This window comes from Myotis davidii, unplaced genomic scaffold, assembly GCF_000327345.1.
Source record: "Myotis davidii unplaced genomic scaffold, ASM32734v1 scaffold436, whole genome shotgun sequence".
NCBI classification, from domain to species: Eukaryota; Metazoa; Chordata; class Mammalia; order Chiroptera; family Vespertilionidae; genus Myotis; species Myotis davidii.
The window spans coordinates 3,547,447-3,563,128 of NW_006292604.1; the positions used below are offsets into that span (position 1 = coordinate 3,547,447).

Sequence of the window (15,682 nt, forward strand, 5' to 3'; positions counted from 1 at the left end):
TGTCTTTTTTATCTTCTCTAATTTTCATATAATTTCTTTCTGAATCTTTTTAAAAAATTTTAAAAATTGACTTCAGAGAGAGGAAGGGAGACAGAGAAAGAGAGAAACATCTATGTGAGAGAGAAACATTGATCAGTTGCTTCCCACATGAGCTCTGACAGGGGATAGAACCATGGAGGATAGAACTGGCAACCTGGGTGTGTGCCCTGATGGAGAAGTAAACCTGCCACCTTTGGGTACACAGGATGACACTCCAACCAACTGAGCCACACTGGCCAGGGATCTTTCCAACATTTTTTATGTGTATCACTCAACCACCTCTATTCTGGGAATCTCAATATCTCTGCTTGTTTTGAGTGCTGGCCATTCACTTGAATTAGATGATATGGTTGTTGGTGTCAGAATCCACATTTTATACTTAATTTGTTTCCCCCCAAGTATCTATAGCATTGCTACACACCATTGGTGCGTAATTAACATCTGTTGATTGAATGAATAACCAGCTACTTAAGAATAGAAAGAAATTAACATACAACTTTAAGAAGTATTACCACATTTTCAAATTAAAGTTAGAATTAAGATCAAACTCATAGGCTGAGTTCACTCTAATTAATGCCACATCACATTAAAGCTTTCAATTCAGTAAAAATATTAAATAAAAACAATTTTTTAATAAAAAAAATTTCCACTGATTGGCTAAGGCTTTTAATTTTAAGTTGGTAATTGGATGTTGTCTATATATTATTAGATAGTTGCACAACTAGTATATTATATGACAATATCAGTCGGTGTACTGCATACCACCAATTTCCAGGATTGATTTTTTTAAAAATGAATGTATCCCGATATATTAACATTCTGCCTGTATATACCTCAGCATTTCTTTTAACAATTCATTAAATTTGGGGTGTTCAAAGATTTCTATTTAGGAAATAATGTCTGACTATTCACATTAAAATATATTAAAGTTTAAGGACACTTGGTTTAATGTAATCATACGTTTTTAAAGTGTGTATGTAGGTTTGCATATTTATTATTCACAGGCACTTCAAAATATTTGACATTGAACCAGGCATTATAAGAGTCAGGAAAATATCCAAGGGAGAGGATGATATCCAACATGAAACCACAGGAAAATCACCCATTAAGAAAAATAAAATATCTCTGTTAAAATCATTGGTTTGAGTTTGAGGATGAACTGCTGATTCTGCAAATCCCTCCATTCACTCTGAAAAAAAAAATACATTGAACGCGAATAGAGGAAACACTGCATTAGATGCTATAAAACAGGGGACTGAAGGTGAATGTAATAACTGCATGTGGGAAAATCTAGAATTGGGCAGCGTTTCATGAATATGCATGCCCATAAAGATCTCATTTGGGGCTTCTCTTCTTTAATAGAACATTTGTGCATTTTAATGGACAGTCATGAACTTTGCTTAATCACCTTTTGTGGACTTTAATATAAAATAAGTATTCCAAGCTCATTTCTCCTGGGTGAAATGGACTGGAGAAGTTCAGGAATGTTCCCATCCATCAAAAACACAGATGATAGAACCCATTCAGCTGCCATGTCAGAGACTGGCCTCATTCTCCCTGTCTTTTCCTGCCCTTTCTGATCGGGAGGGTGGATGATTTGCTTTCAATGTCCCTTCCTCATTACAAGGTTAACAACACCTGACAATCCTACTATGTGTGACTTAGGGAATAAAAATAAAAAGGCTGGGATAAGGGGAAAATAGCTGCTTCCATTCATATTTTTGGGGAAAAATAGAACTTATTTCTGGGTAAGTAGGACTTTGTAATTGCCATGTGATAATCAAAAGAAATTAAAATGGCCACCACTGGGTTTCTGGAAGCTTTTGGAGGCCCTAACTCACCATGTTCTTAGCTTTGGTCATCCCTGATATTCTGTGTCCATCCTGAATTTTACCACTTTCCATGTTTGGTGGTAATTTAAAGATAACTTGAATAGTCACCTCAAATTTGATTGTGAAATGAAAATATGCACCAAGGAGAGAGGCTATAACTAGGTATTTTGACTGGAACAGAGAAATAAAATCCTTAAAATAATTCATGAATTCCCTGTGTGTGTGGGGGAGGGTGGGGGGCGTGCCTGACATAGTGCAGTTATCTTAAATAGAAATACTCTGTGTTTCAAAATAAAAAGGTGAACAAGAATGGTATTTTGAGGGCAAATTTCATTCATTAATTTACTCTACAAATGAGTATCCAGCACCTTTTTAGGTGCAGATGTTCTGCTAACTGCAGCGATACAACAGTGAACATGACACTGTCTTTGTCCTTTAGGAGCTTATAAAGTTCAAGAACACAAGGTAGAAACAGACTGGTTATAAATCATTGTTAACGAGGCTGAGTGATCATGGGATAAGAATAATGCTTTATTATACAAAGTGTTTTGGAGTTGAATGCATACACACACACATACTATATATCTGTCTGTCTGCCTATTACATAAAATTTGGAAATAATTGGCCATATTTTAGTGAACATTTTACTCATTTTGATTACTAAACTATAAGGTGTCACTTGAGAAAAGTCAAATCACAGGTTGGTATCTAGTTGTCCATAAAAATTAATTACCTCTAAAAATTGAGAATGATAGATTTCCTTCTTATTAAGATAAGGTCAATGGTTTCACAAAGCATAATTGTAGCTAGTCAGAAAACTGAACAGATTCTCTTTTGAAAATCAATTTGCATAGGTATCTCTATGTTATTCATGGCCTGAATGATTTTCCCTAGAGGTAAAGTCTAAGATGAAGACAGAAACCTGCAAGAGATGCTGAGAATACACATCACTGAAGATTGCTTATAGGGTTATCTGGCAAAAATATGTTTGTCCTCAACAGTTAGTAATATTTTGAAACTATCTGTGATCATGGCTACCAATTATGGTAATATAAACTGCTCTATTAATACTTCTGTTAAGATTAGGCATTCATGTTTGTTCTAGACATCATTAGAGAAAGGCGCAATACCAAATAAACTGTGAGATGTTGATAATATATTAGAAACTGGTTTGTGTAAATCTTATTCCAAAATGCAATCTTTGCGAATATTGAGTTACAGAGAAATCTCATTTTTTTTTCAGGATATAAATGGACTTTATTATCAGGATGACTGGCATAGATATTACTGTGCATCTGTGCTATTGTTTCTATGATCTATAAAATTCTTAAAAAGTTATTACGGATTAATGTGGATCATCTATTGTGTTCATGTGACATAAACACATTTTACCTTAATAAGGCATAGCAAATGTTCTCTTAACTTAAGAATGTAACTAAAATCTAATATTTGATTTACATTTACAACATGAAGAGGGAATTAATTAGGTAATTTGAATGCTGCAATGTCTGATACAGAAATGTAGTTCAGCTAAAAAGTAGGTTTGGGATAAATAATAATAGTTTTCCTATTCTTCTCTTTGCTAGAATGTATCAGAATATAAAGGTTCAGGAGTTCACCTTTTTATAAAACAATTTTTTAAATGAAGGTAGGCAGACTTCAGCCCAAACCCATCAGTGTACTAATGTTGACATTAAATCACAGTGTTAAGGAGAATAGTATAATTACTGAAAACTACAAAACTGGGTCAACTTAATCCTTTGGTTGGATGACATGCTTTCATATTTTGGACAAACTAATCTTGGAATCCCAGCTGTTGGAAGCATCTGTTGTAGAAATGTAGAGGAAGACAAGCAGTATGTCATCTTTACCAGCTAAAAGATGAAGAATGCTATATTAGCCTATTTGCACAGATTGTCAAAAAATCTCAATATTCCTTTGGAATTTAATTGTTTACCAACTTTTCAAGAACTCAACCTCCAAAGCACTCAATCATTAATAAGTAAAATTATGCAAATAACAGACTTTTTTTGATCAGTGATCATTTTAGTTTCAATCTCTTCCATATTGATTAGATAATGATTATATAGATTCATGTCACCAATTTTGCTAACAAAACAAGTTGAAAAGAGGCAGACTCACTCTGATTTAAAAATCAATAAAGATTCTTTCTCACGACCTCAAAAAGAAAGATTCTGCATGTGTCAGCAGAGTATTCAGAAGTTATTTACTAACATGCATTCACTTTCAAAATATTTATTGTAAGAAGCTCCATGCAGTTGTTCATGTTAGGCAACTGTGAAAACTACAGTCACTATAGGAAATTAAATAGAACAAATAGATTTTTAAAAATGGAGCTACTGTGATCTTATGTCTAAACCTAAACCAATGTAAGTGATCAGAGAATATTTTCATATGATAACACAGAAAACCAATTAAATTTATTTAAAACATTGAATTAATTCAGGAAGTTGACTAGACTTGTAATCAGTGCTGAAACTTTTCTAATACCTAATTAGCTAGAAAAGTGGTACACAGACTTGTTTCCAATTCATTTATTAGCACAATCTGTAAAGGCATTTTCAATTAGCTATATTTTCTTTGAATTTATAAAACTTTTCAAAGTTAGTTAAAGCTTTGGAAATAATGGTAAATGGTTATAGCTTTGGTGAATTTTTTTCTGTTTCTTTTTTTAAAAGAATTTTCATGTCTTGACAAAGAATTTTTTTTTAAAAGAAAGTGGTTAACAACAATAATCTATCTAACAATCAAATTCTGTTATTGCTGGAAAATAGAGTAAAATTATTTTGGGAGGAGAGAGTTAGAAGTAACTTCTCTGAGTGGGAAATATTTCCCTTGTAATTATGGTAAATTTAGACAACGTTTTATATACTTTCTAGTAACAATGGGATCCAGAGATGAAGAGTCCTTATGAAAAGGAGAATTTGGGGATAGAGTAGTACCCCAGAAGAACGTCATGAGAACATGAAGATGACCACCTACAAGCCAAGGCCCGGAAAAGCTCCTTTTTCCACTGCCCTCAGAAGGAATGCACCAGGCAGAACAGCTGCTCAGTGACCCCACTGAACTGAATGGTTCACTGGACACCTCCTCACCTCACTGTATGTGTCTCACTCTCTTCTATCTTTGCCTGTCATAAGAAGGTTCTGTGTATCAAATGTTGAGTTGAAATCACATTAATGAAGCCAACGTTCTACCATCTGTCTCTCTCCAACCTTTGTCATAACCTTTTGTCACTCTTGGTTAACATGTTTTTATCTACCACTAGACTCTGAGGACCTAATACTTACCTTCCAATTTGGAACAGCTACGATTTAGAAAGTCCCAAAAGTTATGTAAAGTAAAGGAAATAAGGAGGGAGGCAGAAGAGGGACATTTTTGTGTAGTAGGAGGAAGGTGAGATATGAGGGAGGATTAGCATAACACAGTGAGGTGAAAATTATAAAAACCAATGATACCCCAAAATTCTCACTTGAGTTTACATAAAATGGTAATTATTTATGAAAAGCTTAAGTTCTTTTCTGTATCTACCCAAACTCTTAAAGTTCATAATATGCATTTTTGACAGAGCTGTTTATAATATGGAGTTTTCTCTTTTATCACAAGGAATAGCACTGATCCTCATAATCAGATTATTTAATTTACGTATGCTATAAATGAAAACATAGAAAAAATTCTAAAGTCATCCAATACCTTGGCCTTTCCAGGTAATGGAGCGCTATCACACAGGTAAATCGTTTATCTCATGACCACCCTAAGCCAAACAGGTGCTTGCAGTTGAGAAAATCGAACTTCAGAGAGGTTAAGAGGGGCAAGTGCCTTGGAGCTCTCAATAAATTGAAGGAAAAGGAGAGGTAAAAGGCAGAAATACTAGATTTGCTCTTTTGAAAATGCTTCCGTGGGAGGAATGCAATCTTAATCAGCAACAACAAATACTTATTCAGCATTTACCTCTTGGAACCCAGCTCTGTTTTTCCTGTGATAGAAATTTTATCAGAAGAAAGAGCAGCCATCACTTCACAGCACTTGAGGCAGCAATTTTTTGAGAGATCTGGGCCTTTCTAATAATTTACTCCCTGAACACTTTTAAATTTGGGGTAGCAGGAATAGTAATTATTAACTGTTTAACATCTAATACAGCTAGCATACTCTTTTCTTGTTTAAACATATGCTACAGTAAAGAGTTTCCTTCCATGTGGGCATATAATTTGGAGGGGTCTTAGAAAATTAATGGGTTAATTCAGGAATAACACACACTGGTCTCCCTCACCCAGCACCTTCATGTTTCTCCTGTCTTATCTGCCAACTAGAGTTCCCATCCACACTGGCTTCTTTTGTCTACTTGGCTTTACCTTTTTTAAAAAATAGTATGTTTTTATTGATTTTTTTTTAGAGAGATAGAGAGGTAGGAAGTGGGGGGAAAGAGAAACATCACTGCAAGAGAGAAACATTGATCAACTGCCTCCTCCATGTCCCCTACTGGAGATAGAGGCAGAAACCAGGGTATGTGCCCTGCCCAGGAATTGAACCAGCGACCTTCTGGTGCATGGGATGATGCTCAACCAACTGAGCCACACTGGCGAGGGCACCTGGCTTTACTTTTTTCAGATGCTTTATGTGGCCATCCTTCTGCTAATTTTAGGACACCTAGAGGAACATCTTCTTCATCATAGAGCCATGAGGAGAGGGATTTAAGAGATCTTTATATCCACTGCCATTTGGGTTACAACAATGAAAATACTTGTTGCATCCAAGTAGTGCATTATAGATAATTTCAGACTCTTTTTCTAAAGCACAATTGTAATGGTTTATATTACCTTGGCAATAAATAAGGAAAGGTGTTAGAGAACCTAGCAATTGTGGCATCTTTGCTCTGATGACATTTTCTTGGTTGTATATATATGATTTATTTGACAGCAAATACATTTTTATGTCAAATAAATGTGATCTAGGAATAAAACTTCCATTCATAATTTGCCCTGAAGTAAAAATGAGACAGATTCACCCACAATATGTATCGTGACTGCTTTCTGCCTTGCTTGGATAAAAAGCAGAGATTTCTTCTTATGCTGACTTAATGTCTCAGGACTGAACACTGGGAAAGAAGTGATGTGTAAGAGACTTACCCACTCTTCCTCATCGTAGTCTGAATGATGGGGAATGGAATCCTGCCTTCTCATTGGTAGGGGTAGATCCTGGGGACTGCTCTCCTCGTTGGTGCTGCTCTTAGGCGAGGGTGGCTTTTTAAGGATGCCTCCTGGCCTGGCAGTGTAAAGTGCTAACAGAGCGCTTCTGACCAGCTGATCCTTAAAAGCATGAACAAAAAGCTCTGTCTGGAAAGAAATTGACAAGGATTAGAAATACCATGGTAGGCATCTCAGCATAGAGCTATGAAAAGGTCAACTGCAGATTTGTTGGCACTTAAGAGAAAATGATTCATACCAATCAATGGAACATAGTTTGGTTTGGGGATGTTGCCAAGGCCTTGAGTCCTACTGCTCTACAAGTCAATGCCGAGGTTCCATGTGCGCTATCAGCACCATCTGTCGCCTCAGCCCCTCACTTTTAGTCCCACATTCTATCTTTGGAGATGGATTTCACTGGGAATAATCATTCGAAAACCATCTACCTTTCAAGTAATTCCAAATGGAGTTTAATGGAAAATATCATCAGATTATAGATAATCTACATTTTAAACAGTGTTAAAGGCTAAAGAAAGACATGTCTTTTAGAGGCAGGAGACTTGGTTTTTACTAATTTCAACAGTAGAGATGAATAAGCAGTCTTCCCATGAAAACATTTGGTTTTTTTCCTTATTATCATCTCCTAATTGTCTCCTCCACCAAATGGTTTTGGTAGTGCTTGAGGTTAGCGAGGTTACTATAAAACCTACCATGGAGGATTTTACAGGCTGGTGGTAAATAACCTAGTGAGCACTCGAATAATGACAGCTTCCCAGCAATAAAGAACTTCACAGCTGTACTTCTCAATTTCCCAATGAAATGTTTAATAGCTTCACCCCGTAATATACTGGAGGGGCAGTGATTGATTTTCTGTGTCATAGTACACTTAGCATGCACATGGGCTCACAATCTGTTCAAAGAGTGGAGAAGTCACTCACGCACTGACCCATATTGTTATCATATTTATCCTTTGTAATCTCTTAGGAAGGGGTCCTTTAAGTCATAGCATTATTTTCAATAACAGTTGATATAATTACCATTTAATGTGACTCTTGACTACAATGCTGACTGCACTAGAGCTGTAAGTCTGGGTACCTGTTTATTGTGCTCTCTCATGGTGCAGTCAACACTGCCATGTCTGACTGGTGGTTACTACATTGTCTCTGTCTTCTGTTGTGTCCATGCAATTAAAGAAAATCAGGGGCCTAGTAAGATGATGTCATATCTGTATAGCACTTCTTTACAATAGACCATGAAATTCTAGAACTGAAATGGACTTGAAAGTGGACCTCTTCATTAACCAGATAAGGAAACTAAGAAACCAGTGTGGTGACCTGTCCAAGGCAGACTGTGTCTTAGCAGCACAGATGGAACCGATCCCGTTTTCTGACAAATTCAGTAGCTTTTCCCCTTACTCCACACCACCACCCAGCCACTGCAACTGGAGGTTTCTGTCCTTCCCCTTCTTCCCAAACTCCAACTCCCAAAGTGTTGTGAACAGCTACCAGCTCTCAGAATTAATTGTGTCCACAATTGCCCATGTAACTATCTTTACTGCTGAACTTTATTGGATGTTTTAAACACTCTTTTAATCTAGAGGCACTTTAAATGGAATTAGACAAGAAATATGGAAAAAGATGATGTAAGAATAAGAGATTGGAAAATATTTTTATAATAAACTAGGAAATCAAAACAAAAAGCACCTTTTTAATTAAAAAATAACACGTAAAAAAAATTGGCTTGACAGTATTCAAACCAGTATAGTTATAGCAAAATGGGGAAATATGTTGTTTACATAATTTTCCATATAGAAAAAATATGTCTATCAATGTTAATTTAAGTATTAAAAATGTGAATTTATTTCCATTCAACTTAACTAGACTATTTCTCTGTTGATAATTTCAATAGCAACTTTTGATTTATTTTAGAGCAAAACAGCTTGCCTTCTTTGAATTCCTGCTACTACATCTCTAGTCCTATACCACTCACATAATTACCGTGTAGCTAAATATCTATTCACATGCAATGAAATCTTATATGGTTCTTATCATTGCAATCATTTTCTTCCCATAGCATGCACACACTTCATTTATTCAAATCTCATTTGGCTTGATTTATCACCAAGTTCTAGGAGATAATACAGTAGATTCTTATAGTTTTACAACTCAGAAATTTTGGGTTGTAATATAATATAATACACAAAATATTAAGAGAACACAATAATAGCTGATCTTTTACTTTGTGTTTATTTGAAAAACTTATCTGACTCCTTGGAAACTCTCAAAATCCTGTCTGTAGAATCACATTCTGTTAGAAAATAGAAAATAATCTATTCACCTGATCTGGAAACAAATCTTAATTTTCTTGAGCAGCATTACTTAGTATAGACCAATGAAGATCCTGATATTTTACAGTCAAATAAATAAGCCTATAGAGATTAATATAGTCCACAGAATTCCAACACGCTTGTATTTTGTTGTTCTTGCAACTGAGAAGATACTAGGGAAGCTAAAAGCCATGGCTAGAGTGTGACCATGTCTCGGAGTTGCCTGTTGCCTTGGAGTTCTGATAAGCTATTTTCTTTTCTGACTCAGCTCACATGACATTAAGTTAAAAAAGAAAGGTTGTCTACGTGTTATCATAAGGGTAGGCAAAACAATTCTTTTAAAGTATCAGTTCAATAATATACTAAAAAAGCATAAACTTAAGCAAAGGCGACCCATTTCATTTGTTTGATATTTTAAAGAGAGAAATGTTATCTGAAAATGAAATGTTTTTCTGCCTTACTGACATTTCTCCAATTCATATTCTCATATATATTTTCAAAGTAACTTGAATTATCAGCAAGTATAAAAGTACTAAAAAATTATTTCCCCTGGAAATAAATTTCCTAGTTTCCTGACTATCAGTGGCAGAGAAATAGTTAGGATATGTTCATTTAAAATGACTCTTTTTAACTAGAAATTTCAACAAATTAATCAAAGTCCCCTTCTATTTGGAATGACCTTATTGTCACTGAAAAAATTCCATCTGCAATACGGAATTAGCCAAAGGAATAAACAAGTGACCATAATTTTAGTTGTCATGTATATGGCAAGAAAGAATCCTGTTTGTTTTTAAATTTGATATGCTTTAATTATTTTATAGGGCATTGGAATATAGGCAGCATAGAGAGATAAACTATATGATCCTTCTAACTATCTAGCTTACTTCCAGAGGCAGTTTCCAGGCTATGGCACAAGGAGGAAGAAGCCACAAATGAACTTCTCAAACTGAGGAAACAGAGATTAGAGCTTGGAAAAGCTGAAGTGGTTAGTTAGAATTCACAGAGTACCAGAAAGGAGGGAACTGCCCACAGAAAGAGCCCTGATGATCTGTAAATTGATGCTTTTAAATCTTTACCTGAGTACTGATCTGCATGTGTGAGGATCCAGGGTCATAAGGGCTTAGAATAGCTCATCTTCCCCCCAGCAGAGTGGGCTTTGTAATACATAGGGCACTGTGTAGAGCCCTCAGAAGGGTATGGCCCAAACAGTGGGGCTAAATTAGTCTTAGGTTAAAGGCTGCTCTGGATCCTGCTCTAACGGGGCTTACAAACAAGGCTTGAAAGGATCTTACTGATTGCTAATAACTTAACTTCATACTAGCACAAAATCCAACATTATTTAAGGAATACAATAAAATCCAGCAACCAAGAATGTAAAATACAAAATTCCTGTTATTCCATAGACTATACCAAGCATACAACGAAGCAGAAAATTTCGACCCATAATTAGAAAAAACACACAGAGATTTTATCTCCTTTCCAACTGCCTGCTTCCTTGCTGATGCTGAAACTGCTGACCCACACGGACAGCTGATCAAGGTTTGCCTGCTACAGGGCCTTCCTAGAGTGGCAGAAATCAGAGTCTGCCATCTTGCCCCCACACCACAGGCACAGCAGGACAGAGGAAGTCACCCTGAAATGGAAAGTTCTGCAAGCCTGCTTTAAAAAACAAAAATCAAACAAACAAACAAAAAAACAAACCCTTTTCGCTCGAACTTGCAAAAGTGTCCATTAAGTCATTAGTAGCAAATTCAATCAATTAATTAAAAAATAGAAGACCATTCTTGGGGCATGGAGTCTGAACCACCAGCAGCATGGCTAGGTAGAAATGAATCATACTTTGTTTTAAATCATAAGTTACACATTGTCTTCAGAGACTATGCAAAACTCTGTTAACTGGGATAATTATTTGAACTTCCAGCAACACATTCTTAAAATGAAAATGCATGGCTTGCAAACCTAAAAAGAACCTCCTGGTTTCAAAGGCTGACAGATTTATTAGTAGATGAAGCATGTCTACTCAGTTAAAAATAAAAATATGGGGGGAAAAGTTGGAGCGATGCTGATATAAAGGAGGAGAAAATACGTGCCCTGTCACCCCACCCAAGTCACTGCAGCTAGTTGTAAACGAGGTGTGAAATGACAAGCCCCTGTCCAACGCACAGGAAGAACATAAATACTGCTCTGTGATCACTGCAGTGAGGTGCTACCTACTAACATTTCCGCTTAGGTGAATCCAAGAAGCCTCACCTCTGTCCAGAAATTCCAAAAGGAACTGAACCAAAATGAAATTACCTTATTGTACTGTGTATAACACTTTCCTCTCCCCCGCTTCCCTTTTCCCTGGCCATAATATATTTCTTGATAATTAGATATATTTATTGACGATCAGAATAGTTAAGCATTGCTGATGAGTTTGTCTAAAATTCTCTTTGTAATTTTAAAAATGTAAAAATCAAAATGCATATATTACATAGAAGATACCGGAAAGTTTCCTCCCTCCCTGGTTTTTCCCTTTTTGTGCTATGGCCTGGAAACTGCCTCTGGAAGTGAGCTAGACAATCGATATGTACCCACCATTTCAAGGTAAAGTAAAATAACACCAGTCATGAAGCCCCTAGCACAGGATTTGGCGAAGTCGGTACCTGTAAAATTTGGGTCAGTTTTTCCCTCCCTTGTCATGATGGAGGCACCTGATCTGACATAGAAGGAATGCTGCAGTTCGAACTGGAAGTCTTGGGCTTTGACTTTTTAACTTTTTAATTAATTAGACAATTCACTTGACCTTTCTGAACAGGTATTAGCTAATTTTTAATACAAATAGATATTATTTATATCCTATGAGAAAATCATAATAATGTACTCTTTAAACTAAAATGTAAATAAGTAAAAAGTATTATTATTATTATTATTAATTAGCATATCTGAATAAAAAACATACACCTATCATATCCAGGTTTCTATGAATCTGTTCTTTAGTGCTGCAAAAAACTACACTGTTACTTTATTCTAAAACTAGAGGCCCAGTGCAAAGATTCATGCACATTGAAAGGAAATTAATTAGAAGAAATATTTTAGAGGCCAAGGAGGAACTTGAGAGATTATCTAGCCAGGGAAAGGGGAGGGACCAAGGAGGGCTCCAGGGCATGTCCAGCCTGTCTCGCCCACTCCCGATTGGCCAGACCCCAGCAGCAAGCTAACCTACCAATTGGAGCATCTGCCCCCTGGTGGTCAGTGCACGTCATAGCAACTGGTCAAATGGTTGAACGAATGGTCCGACACTTAGCATATTAGGTTTTTATTATATAGGATAACACCATGAGAACTTTCTTTGGTCAGTTTCTTCAAGGACATATTTACTGAAAGGATCTCATAATAAATTGCAAGGTGTCCTCAGAATGCAGAGGTTAAGGATAATTGTATTGGAATTGGACACCAGGACACCTGGTTTTATATTTAAAATCAAACTGCAATTTGTCTTTTTCTACCTTGGTTCTCTCTGTGTCATTTAGTTGCCCTAATTAGTTATGGAATTGATGTAGTACCTACCTTTGCCAGGCTACCTGTCCTCTCTGCATATAAGGTTCAAGTCACCCTTAGAAAAATGAAGGCTTACGTCCCACTAACATTTCAAACAATAACTAATATTTTGGGAAAATTTTAGAACCTTTTCCCAGTAGATAATGTTGAAAGTGAATCAGGCAGAGAAATTACCCCATGTCACTGATAAGAATTCACATCCAAGTCCTGTTTTCAAATGAAGTGAATTCCCATTTAAATGTATAGCTTCATATGCATATAATTTAGGTGATCACCAGAGGAAAATAACTTTCAAAATCTAATTTATTTGACAAGGCCATGAGCCAAAAAAAATGAAGGCTGTCAAGGAAAAGAAAAAAATATATACCAACCAATAACAGGTTTCATTTCCTACAAGGAAAAAAAAAAATCAGTGCTCAGTTAAGATTTGAAAAGAGAATGAGGCCAATTCAGTTTGATCCTGTGGCAATACTCTGAAGCTTACTTTTTAACTTAGTCTATTTTACATTTCCAGGTGCTAGGAAAGGCAATGTATGCATAAAGCAACACCCATGTGGATTGGGGTATTTCATTTTCCCCACTGTAGGAATGATTTGGGTCTTACTTTTTCTGAAAGCATCTTTAAAGAATTCTTCAAGCTGTCTGGAGAATGCTGGCTTGCAGAATTAAGCAGTAGGTCTGCATGGGTTGCTATCAGAGGTTGTAGTTGATTGATGTTGCTGAGAACTTCCTTTGCTTTGGCTGTGTTTTCAGGTGAATAGTAAATAAACTGGTAGCCAGTACTACAACAACAAAGAGAAAGGCAAGTTACACACAAAGCAGAAAGAATTTGCAGCCCTTAATATCAGATGGCAAATCATAAACATAAGTCCATATGTCATTACTTCCTATTGAACAGATAAGAACTATTCTAAGAGATTTTTACAATGTCCTAGGAAGAGTTGTTGGTGTTTTTTTTTTTTTTTTTAGTAAAATGAACAAGGTATTTTTTAAGACTAGGTAAAATAAATCTAGTTCTTACTCATATACTAGGAACATTCTTTATGTTTACATATATCAAGTATTAACAATCAAAACAAACTAGTGTTAGTATTAATTATTAATAAACTTGAGGTCACACAGCACAGAGGGAAAAGACTGAATATAAATCCTGGCTCTGGTACTTACTAGCTGGGTGACCTTGAGCAGCCTTCTGCTTCCTCATGAGGGAGGTGGGCATAATTATCCGAACAATTATTTATAATAGAGGGTTAGGTTGGTGATCATTCATGGCAAGTGCCTAATAGAGTGCTTGACACAGAGCAAGCAGCCAATAACTACTACCTATATCTTCCCCCATGATACTTGGGACAAAGGGAGTAAATTGTAATGGCTAAGAAAAGAATTTAATGCCAAGTGGGCATATGGAGAATTTTATTGTAGAGAAAAAGGGCATTTCCAGCAAAAAATTACCTTATGCTATTTTATCATCACCCTTTTTTGTTCCTGTGGTTTTTCACTTGTTATGAAAATCTAAAATTGATTTCTGCCTTTTATAACCATCATCTAGGAATTGGTCAAGCAGGTTATGTTATGGGGGTAGGAATTCCATGGAGGGAAGAAATATTTGGCCAGTTTCATTAGGAAAGATAAAGGAGGCATTCCAGCAGGGAAAGGAAGAAATAGCAAAGCACTAGGCAAAGGGGAAAAAGAGAGAAGTCATGGTTGTTGCATTCACAGCGTTGGTGCAAAGCATGCTTACATCCCTTTGTATCCAACTGTCAAAGCATTTCTCACAATACCTTGCTACTATGTTGGGTACTTATTGAATATTTTCTCTATATTTACCAGTTACATTAGTAAAATTCCCATCATTCCATTTCTTATTTTGAAATATTAGAACCCAATAAGAAAAATTCACATCTAGGAATCACTGTCCCCTTCCCTTTAAACACTAATGATTTTCAGGAGGAAGTATCCATTTCTTCAGGGAAATATTATTCTTTTGTAAACATATAATGGCTATCATGCTATTTATTTAATTTTTTTCTTGCATGCTAATGAACAGGAATGTCCTTGGTTGCTGGGACTATTCCTACGACAGGACAAGAAGTCAGCGAAGGGCATAGGTTTATGAAGAAAACACAGTGCTAATCTGTGACACTTCTGGGAATTTGCTCTCAACTTTGCATGTGACTGAAATTTCAGAAGCAGAGCTTAAAAATAAAACATACCTTACTTACTTGTCACATATATTTTAATGCCAATTAAAGCCCTAGACAAATAACAATGGTGAGGAGGAGAAAGGAAATGAAGTCCCTGTCAATTGTTGGTCTCTTTCTGGCTCTCCCAATCTTGGGCAGGAGTGTGCTAAGGCCCTTAACAAAAATCATCTGTACTCAGATTTGGTATGAAGTTCAATCTCCCCTGCTCTTTAGTAAATCAAACAACCGGGTGTTATTTTTGTAAAGATAATGATTATCTAAAGATATTGATGGGACACCAGGGTGGAGCTGATGTTTGATGCCCAGCAGCTCTGACAGGAGAGAGTAAGACTTACTCCCCATCTGACACAGAAGGCAGTGTGTAGTGGCTGCTCCGTGACCCCTTTCCACAGATTTGCTCCTCTGGCATTACACTTTGCTCTCTGGTGTCATCTTATGGGTACTGACAGGCCTCCCACGTCCTAGCTCTTGCTTGGAAAGCTAGCCTTCTCAAGGTCATGTGCGCGCTTCCATTCTTCTCTTCACATAACTGTCTTC

General features: G+C 36.2%; 1 protein-coding gene across 4 annotated transcripts in view; it reads right to left on the minus strand.

Annotated features, from left to right (window-relative positions):
- The window catches only part of INPP4B (inositol polyphosphate-4-phosphatase type II B), a 464,775-nt gene that overhangs the window by 82,741 nt on the left and 366,352 nt on the right, over nt 1-15,682 (minus strand). For all 4 annotated transcript variants that reach the window (XM_006766076.2, XM_006766075.2, XM_006766072.2 and 1 more), the window contains 2 exons: nt 13,546-13,723; nt 7,019-7,225 (listed from right to left, as the gene is read on the minus strand). In XM_006766076.2, the coding sequence (XP_006766139.1) occupies nt 7,019-7,225; nt 13,546-13,723 (385 nt within the window). The remainder of the gene's footprint in view (nt 1-7,018; nt 7,226-13,545; nt 13,724-15,682) is intronic.